General features: G+C 42.2%; 1 protein-coding gene across 1 annotated transcript; it reads right to left on the reverse strand.

Moving 5' to 3' along the window:
- Positions 1-7,546: 7,546 nt before the first annotated feature.
- On the reverse strand, positions 7,547-8,595 carry LOC104681136 (olfactory receptor 6F1). Its single transcript, XM_010387354.2, has one exon. The coding sequence runs from the start codon at positions 8,551-8,553 to the stop codon at positions 7,627-7,629; it is 927 nt and encodes a 308-aa protein (XP_010385656.1). The 5' UTR covers positions 8,554-8,595; the 3' UTR covers positions 7,547-7,626.
- Between the last annotated feature and the right edge of the window lie 741 nt (positions 8,596-9,336).

The raw sequence follows: 9,336 nt of genomic DNA on the forward strand, positions 1-9,336 counted from the left end.
GTTCCCCTCTAAGTGTCCATGTGTTCTCACCATTTAGCTCCCACTTATAAGTGAGAACATGTGGAATTTGGTTTCTGTTCCTAGGTTAGTTTGCTAAGGATAATGGTCTCCAGCTCCATCCATGTTTCTGCAAAGGACATGATCTCATTCTTTTTCACAGCTGCATAGTATTCCATGGTGTGTATGTACCACATTTTCTTTATCTGGTCTATTTGTGATGGACATTTAGGTTGATTCCTTATCATTGCTATTGTGAATAGTGTTGCAATGAACATACGTGTGCATGTGTCTTTATATATTATAATGATTTATTTTCTTTTTGGTAGATAGTAATGGAATTGCTGTTTCAAATATAATGACTAAATATAATTTAATTTTACCCTCACCATTGTACAAAAAATTATGTGTGCATAGATGTAATGTTTAGATTGATTGTTATATTCCTTCAGTGCTGTATTTGTTGTACAAAGGCAATTTATTATGGTTAAACCTATTTTTTTCAAACTTCTATTTTCCCTGATGGGGCATCTATTGTTTTCCACTGCCAGTAATTTATTACTAGAAGATGATTCTGGATAATAATGTATTTTATCTACAAATGTATCATTGTAAGTTATAGGTTAAAGAAAGAAGAAAGAAAAGTGAATCAGAATGCTAGTAGTCAAGTATATTTGCTTGAAAATTAATTATGCAAATTATGCTTAAGTGGGGTGTGTTTTTCAATCAGGATAGAAAGAAAAGACCTGAGTCAATGAAAGCGTTGATACTCCTTCACTGAACATTAAGTTTTAGATACAATTCCATGTCAAACTGATTCGTTCACTTTAAAAGCTGAAGACTACATTCTTCTTTTCAGTACTGAGGTTAGCAGCAGAAGTAGAGAGGTGTTGAAGATAACTCTCGCTGAGATAGATAGTAGGCGCTGCTTTTGGGGATTTTGGAAATTGAGGCCTAACTTATGGAAGCAGGAAGGCTATTCATCCTCAGAGGGTAGCAATCTGATTTTTGTTAGAAATTATGACTTTTAGAAATCTCCAAAAATATGCTTAGGAATTCCATGGGCATGAAACTAATCCTCAGAATGAATAAATGAAGGGAACCAATCAGGTATGCAGTGTTTTTTATGGGTACTGTATTAGTCAGGGTTCTCTAGAGAGACAGAACTAATAGGATATATGTTAACATATATATATATATGTATATGGAGTTTACTAAGTATTGACTTACACGATCACGAAGTCCCCACAATCGGGTGTCTGCAAGCTGAAGAGCACGGAGAGCCAGTCCGAGTTTCAAAACTGAAGAACTTGGAGTTCTATGTTGGAGGGCAGGAAGCATCCAGCCCAGGAGAAAGATGTAGGCTGGGAGGCTAGATCTTTCCTTTTCATGTTTTTCTGCCTGCTTGATATTCCCTGGCAGCTGATTAGATTGTGCCCACCAGATTAAGGGGGATCTGCTTTTCCCAGCCCACTGACTCAAATGTTAATCTCTTTTGGCAACACCCACACAGACACACCCAGGAGCAATACCTTGTATCCTTCAATCCAATCAAATTGTCACTCAGTATTAACCATCACAAGTCCACCCTTTGTCAACTTGAACCCATCCACATCTCCTGAAATCATACCTAATCTTCAAATAAAGACAATAATAAGGTCATAATTATCCCTAACATAATACGACTATCCTTCATATAGCTGGAAACACACCGATCCCCAACCCAAATACTATTACACAAAGTTAACAATATTTAAATGCTGATAGGAAGTCAATAAATTTTATGTCACATGATCAAGGAGAAAAGAAATAAAATACAGATATTAATACAAGTGTATACATGCACAAACATGTTTTTAACGAAAGAAGGAGGAAATACTCATGACAATTATGGTCTCCATTTCTGCAGCTGGTCATGTGGTCACAGTTGGTACTGATGACTACCTTCTTCTACTACCCATTCTGTATTCCATTTGTCTTCAGCAAGCACCTCAGCACGTCGTGGTTATTTTCCCGGTGGAGTGACCCAAACTTTCATTCCTGATGGGTCTGGGCCATTTGTAGTCCTGCCTGGAATGGACTGTTGTAGTTTTCCATTGACATTAATCACAGGGCATGGTAATACTAAGAGACGCCCTCATGGATCTCCTGTATTTCATGCATACTCTTCTTCTCCTCCGTTGTGGAGTAATAGACTGATTTAATCTTGATAGTCTGGGACAATCACCCCAGCCAACACAGTAGCTTCCTTCTTAGCCTGTTGACTTAAAGATAGGAGGAGCCCAAAGTGTCCCAGTGGCAATCTTAACTTCCAGTTTAATGGGATCATTGTCGTGTCTCCTGGTGGCAGCGTTCCTCCCTCTGGAACTAAGACCTCCAGACCAGCAGAATGTAACATTGTGGGAACAGGAAGCAAAAATTTTGCTAGTGGATCACTAGGGGTGATGGTGAGTGGTGCCACTTCCACTTCCACCGATTGAATCCTGGACCCATGAATCCTGGCTATGGGAGAAACAGTACCATATATTGGACACTGATTCAGAGCATACACGGCCTTCTGGAGAACTTCGCCCCAGCCCTGCAAAGTACTGTCACCTAGTTGGTATTGTAATTGTGACTTCAAAAGGCCATTCCACAGTTCTATCAATCCAGCTGCTTCAGGATGATGGGGAACATAGTAAGACAAGTGAATTCCATGAGCATGAGCCACTGCTACACTTCTTCAGCCATAAAGTGAGTGCCTTGGTCAGAGGCAACGCTGTGTGGAATACCATGACAGTGGATAAGACATTCCATGAGTTCATGGATGGTAGTATTGGCAGAAGCCTTGCACGAAGGAGAGACAAACTCATATCCAGAGTAAGTGTCTATTCTAGTGAGCATAAACCTCTGCCCTTTCCAAGATGGAAGAGGTCCATTGTAATCAATCTGCCACCAAGTAGCTGGCTGATCACCCTGAGGAATGGCGTCATATTGAGGTCTCAGTGATGGTCTCTGCTGCTGGCAAGTTGGGCACTCTGCAATGGCCGTAATAAGGTCAGCCTTGGTGAGTGGAAGTCCACGTTGCTGAGCCCATGTGTAACTTCCATCCCTGCCACCATGGCCACTTTGTTCGTGGGCCAATTGGGCAATGACAGAGGTGACTGGGGAAAGAGGCTGAGTGGCATCCACAGAATGGGTCATCCTGTCCACTTTATTATTAAAATCTTCCTCTGCTGAAGTTAACCATTGCTGAGAACTTACATGGAGTACAAATATCTTCACAGTTTTTGTCCACTCAGAGCGGTCCACCCACGTACCTCCTCCCCAGATTTCTTTCTCACCAATTTTCTAATCATGCTTCTTCCAAGTCCCTGGTCACCCAGCCGCCATTGGCTATAGCCCATGAATCAGTACATAATCACACATCTGGCCATTTCTCCTTCCATGCAAGGTGCACAACCAGGTGCACTGCTCGAATTTCTGCCCACTGGGAAGATTTCCTTTCACCACTGTCCTTCAGGGATGTCCTACAAAGGAGCTGTAGTGCTGCAGCTGTCCACTTTCTGGTTGTCCCTGCATATTGTGCAGAACCATCTGTAAACCAGGACCTAGTCTTCTCTTCCTCTGTCAACTGATCATAGGGAACTCCCCATGAGGCCATTGGTGCAGACTTGGGGGAGAGAAGGCAGGTGACAGGAGTGGAGACTATGGGCATTTGAGCCATTTCCTCATGTAACTTAACTTGTGCCTTCAAGATCTGCTGGAGCCTGATCACGTATATACTACTTCCATTTGATGATGGAATGCTGCTGTGCACAACCCACTTTATGGCTGGATGGGTCAGAAACACCCAGTTCATGATAGGCAGTTTAGGTCACATGTTGACTTGATGACCCATAGTCAAATCTTCAGTTTCCACCAAAGCCCAGTAACAGGCTAAGAGCTGTCTCTGAAAAGGAGAGTAGTTATCTGCAGAAGATGGCAGGGTCTTGCCCCAAAATCCTAGAGGCCTCCACTGTGATTCACCTATGGGGGCCTGGCCAAAGGCTCCAAACAGCATCCCTGTCTGCCATGGACACCTCAAGCACCATTGGATCTGTTGGGTCATATGGCCCACGTGGCAGAGCAGCTGGCACAGCAGCCTAGACCTGTTGCAGAGCTTCTCCTGTTCTGGACGCCACTCAAAACTGGCAGCCTTTCAGGACACTTGATAAATGGGCCACAGTAACCCACCCAAATGAAGAATGTGTTGCCTCCAAAGTCCAAATAGGCTCACTAGGCATTGTGCCCTTTCTTGGTTGTAGGAAGGGCCAAATGCAGCAACTTATCCTTCACCTTAGAAGGAATGTTTCAATAGGCCCCACACCACTGGACCCCTGGAAATTTTACTGAGGTAGAAGGTCCCTGAATTTTAGTCAGATTTATTTCCATCCCATCCTTTGGCACGCAGATGTCTCACCAATAAGTCCAATGTGTTTGCTACTTCTTGCTCTTTGGATTCAATCAGCCTAATGTCATCAATGTAACTGACCAGTGTGATATCTTATGGAAGTGAAAAGCAATCAAGGTCTCTCTGAATAAGATTATGACACAAAGCTGGAGAGTTGATACACCCCTGAGGTAGGACAGTAAAGGTATATTGCTGGCCTTGCCAGCTGAAGGTAAATTTCTTCTGGTGGGCCTTATAGACAGGAAGGGAGAAAAATGCATTTGCCAAGCCAATGGCTGCATACCAGGTACCAGGAGATGTGTTAATTTGCTCAAGCAATAAAATTACATCTGGTGCAGCAGCTGCAATTGGAGTCATCACTTGGTTAAACTTACAATAATCCATTGTCATTCTTCAGGATCCAAATGGGAGGGTTGAATGGGGATGTGGTGGGAATCACCACTCCTGCATCTTTCAAGTTCTTGATAGCGGCACTAATCTCCACAATCTCTCAAGGGATGCAATATTGTTTTCGAATTACTATTTTCCTAGGTAGAGGCAGCTCTAATTGCTTTCGTTTGGCCTTTTTCACCATAATAGCCCTCACCCTACCAGTCAGGAAGCCAATGTGAGGGTTCTGACAGCTGCTAAGTATGTCTATGCCAATTCTGCATTCCGGCACTGGGGAAATGACCACAGGATGAGTCTGGGGACCCACTGGACCCACTGTAAGTCAGACTGAGCTAAAATTCCATTAGTTACTTGACTTCCCTAAGCCCCTACTTTAACTGGAGGATCACAATGATATTTTGGATCCTCTGGAATCAATGTCAGCTCAGAGCCAGTGTCCAGTAGTCCCTACAATGTGTGATCATTTCCCTTTCCCCAGTGTAGAGTTACCCTGCTAAAAGGCCAGAGGTCTCCTTGGGGAAGGATGGGAGAAAGATTCACTGCGTAAATTGTCGGTAATGTAGTGGGGTCCCTCCTCAAGGGGACCCAGCCTCCCCTTCAAGGTAACTACACCCACTTTGCATTTTACAGTTGAGTGCTGCTGCTTGGCCCCTGACTCCTTGGGATCCAATTATTTTCATTGTATTTAAATTTTGTAGTTGAGTGACTGCAGTTCCCACAGTTAGATGTGACATAAAGAGAAGAGCAATTACAGAGTTATTCAAAGATGCAGGCTGCTGTCCTCACAAATCTAATTCTCAAGGCATTGGTCAAGTGTATATCTTTTGGACCCTCCCAGCTGGGATGAATAGGTCTAAAGTGACTAATCCACCCTGCCATCCCAATCTCCTTAAGCCTTTGGATCTGTTCCTCTACATTAAACCAAGGGAGGTCAGGCATTTCCAGCTCACAGTGGTCCATCTTTTAACCCATATTTCAGCTAAACAAACAAATAAACAATTGGAACCTTTTTAGCTCCCTGATCTGCAACATTAAAAGCAGAGTCCCTACTTAGTGGGCCCAAATCAATAAATTCGGCCTGATCCAACTTTATGTTCCTTCCACCATTATCCTATACCCTTAATATCCATTCCCATGCCTGTTCTTCAAATTTCTGTTTATATAAATGAGAACTCAAGTAGTTCTTTCGGCGTGTGGCACACCTCCTCATGGATCACACTCTCAACCTCACCTCTAGGGGACCACTGCGACTTTAGTGTAGTCACAGGTCTGGAAATAAACAGAGGCATTGGGGGTGGCTCCTGAGGAGAACCAACATTATCTTGCCTGCACCTGCCTCAGGGGAGGCCATCACTGTTGCCTCAGTCCGACGTTCAATGGCAGGAAGCATCCAGCACAGGAGAAAGATGTAGGCTGGGAGTCTAGGCCAATCTCTCCTTTTCACGTTTTTCTGCCTGCTTTATATTCCCTGGCAGGTGATTAGATTGTGCCCACCAGATTAAGGGGAATCTGCCTTTCCCAGCCCACTGACTCAAATGTTGATCTCTTTTGGCAACACCCTCACAGACACACCCAGGATCAATACTTTGTATCCTTCAATCCAATCAAATTGACACTCAGTATTAACCATCACAAGTACCTTAAGAGGTAGGCTTTCAACATAGATACAACTTCTGAAGTTAATATGCATCATTCTCACAATGAGACATCTTCCCCTATTTTCTTCAAACATATAGCTTTCTTGTTCTATTTTATACCACTTTACTTTTGAAACCAGAAGGGGTTTCAAATACTACAAACAAGGTCTGAAGAGTAGCTTCTGTTCAGCCCCTTAGGCATATATTTGAGAAGCAGACTACTTTGTACACATGTGAGCCAATATGAGTAAGACAAACAGAATATCCCTGCAGCCTAAGTTATCTTGCTGGAGCCCCATTTTCCACAGCCATACGATAATGAGGAAAGGGAGGAGAAGGCACCTATCATGTGTTGAAGGTTGGAAGGAAAGTATTTTGCTTTCTGTGGAATGCAGTACTTTGGAGGAAAATCAAATAGTTATTATTATAATTATTTTTCCTATGGTTATGTTTTCCCTGAAACCACTGGATATTCTATACTTGCTGACTTGCCAATAGAATCTTTAGTATTTTTTCCTTTTCTATGATCAATATTGTTATGCAAGAAACTTCTATTGCTTTGTTCAAACCCTCCTGCAATCCCATTTATCTACTTTTCATTATCCACTTTTTGGATTGCTTTGTTCACTATCCTTCTGAAACAAATGTGGCACCTTGTAATAATCAAGTTCTAATTCCATATCTGTCTATTTTATTATACCTTACCGAAAAATACTATGCTACAATAACTGCACACACTCTAGTTTCAGCTACATGTTTTAATTCATTTAACTTTTGCATATTTCTCTTCCCTCATGTTTCATAAATATAGTTCTCAATATTTTATACTAAGACAATTTTGATAATCTTTAAAAAGAAACAAGAATTCAGAGTTGATATACCAAAGCATCATTTTTATTGCAGATGTCTCTAATTTATAAACCAAAGTCAAGAGCAAGTCTAATTCAATGTATCATTATTTTTTGCTTAAAAAGTCCACTTTGCTTATGTCAAAAACTCCCATTTTTATCATACATGATAATGTATAGAAAATATAGTATTACTTGCTTTGTTTGTTTTTTTTCTGTCTACGTACCAAGAAAAATTTGCTCTGTTCCTCCACATTCTTACTTGAAACCTCTGTATTGATGCAGAGACCATTTACAGGACATCTGTTGTGGAAGAGGAGATTTATTTTCCCTTCCATTTCTTCAGCAGAGTTTCTCTTACTTCCTTATTACGAAGCGTATAGATGAAGGGGTTTAAAACTGGAGTCACCACGGTGTTCAGGACGTGGACAGCTTTGGTCAGATCCAAGGCCTCTTTGATAGAGGTGCGGACGTGAAGGAAAATCGTGGACCCATACCAAATGAGCACCACGGTGAGATGCGAGGAGCACGTGGAAAAGGCTTTGCTCCGGCTACTGGCAGAGGGGATCCTGAGGATGGTGCTGATGATGTAGATGTAGGAGATAAGAGTGATGAGGAATGAACTCAGGATGACCACAAAAGCAATCACAAAGGCCACAAGCTCTACTGCCTGTGTGCTGGTGCAGGCCAGGGCAATCCAGGGTGCAATGTCACAGAAGAAGTGGTTGATGGCATGGGGGCCACAGAAGGACAGGCCACTGATGAGGGCTGTGGGCACTGCAATGGCCATGAAACCACAGATCCAGGAGCCCAGGGCCAGCTGCGCTGAGAGCAGACTACTCATGATGGTTCCATAGTGTAGAGGATAGCAGATGGCAAGGTAGCGGTCATAAGCCATGGCTGCCAGGAGGAAGTACTCTGTGCAGCCTAATGAGAAAACAAGGTACATCTGCAAAAGACAGCTTGTAAATGATATGGTCTGACTTCTCCCCAGTAGGATGGCCAGTGCTTTGGGGACTGCAGCTGTGGTATACCAAATCTCCAGGAAGGAGAGGTTGCTCAGAAAGAAGTACATGGGGGTATGCAACTGATGGGAGGTCCTCACCAACATCAAGATAGCCACATTACCACTAACTGTGAGGATGTACATCACCAGAAAAAGCATGAAGAGAGAGAGCTGAAGAGTTTGAGAACCAGGAAAGCCCAGTAAGAGAAAATCCTGGGGCAGAGTTTTGTTGCCTGTGTCCATTGTGATACTTAAACCAGAAAACAGAGTCCCCGGATTGAGCCCTTTAACCCAATCACAAAGTCCTAGAAAGAGAAAAAGAACTGGATTCATGAAAGAGCTCCAATAATTAAATGCAATTATTGGAGATATGATGTAACTTTTGTTGAACGTCAGCTCTGTGTTTGGAGGCATAGTTACTGTCGGTTATTTTAATGAAACAGTGAGATATGTATTATTATAACCAATTATCAGTTTAGAAAACAAATGTGCAAAGAATGTCAGCAATTCTGGAAAGACTGCACTAATAGCTCCATTTCAGCTCTAAGATTCAACTCCAGTCTTTCTGCCTTCATTCCACTCTGAGCCACGTTCCAGCTCACTCCCAGATTACATCTAAACCCACAAAGGGCTGACTGAATTTACTACTTTTTAACTAGACTCGGCACGGCCCCTGGATGAAACGTGTAATTTTGTCTTTGTTTAGAAATTGGCCCACTAAACCTAGGTTCTAGTCACATCCATATTTAACAGTTGTAGCTTCTAAATTGATCTAATTCGTAAGATTCATCTTCAAAAATATGTTCAAAAGTTACCAGAGATAACTTTAAAATTAGTTTCAAAATGAGTTTTGTCTTCTCTTGATGATTTCATGTTTAAACATTATATGACAGATACTTCTTATCAAAAATGTATATTTCCATATAGAACAATATACTGAAGGTAACAATCTAGGAAATCCTGGTGCCCATTTGGAAGGGAGTACACTGAAAGCAGGTGAAGGGCAAAATATCACTGTGAAACCAT

The sequence above is a fragment of the Rhinopithecus roxellana genome, chromosome 8, assembly GCF_007565055.1.
Source record: "Rhinopithecus roxellana isolate Shanxi Qingling chromosome 8, ASM756505v1, whole genome shotgun sequence".
Classification (NCBI taxonomy): Eukaryota; Metazoa; Chordata; class Mammalia; order Primates; family Cercopithecidae; genus Rhinopithecus; species Rhinopithecus roxellana.

Bases quoted from the DNA above. Each gene is read 5' to 3' on its own strand.
- LOC104681136 (XM_010387354.2), bottom strand. From the start codon at position 8,553: ATGGACACAGGCAACAAAACTCTGCCCCAGGATTTTCTCTTACTGGGC.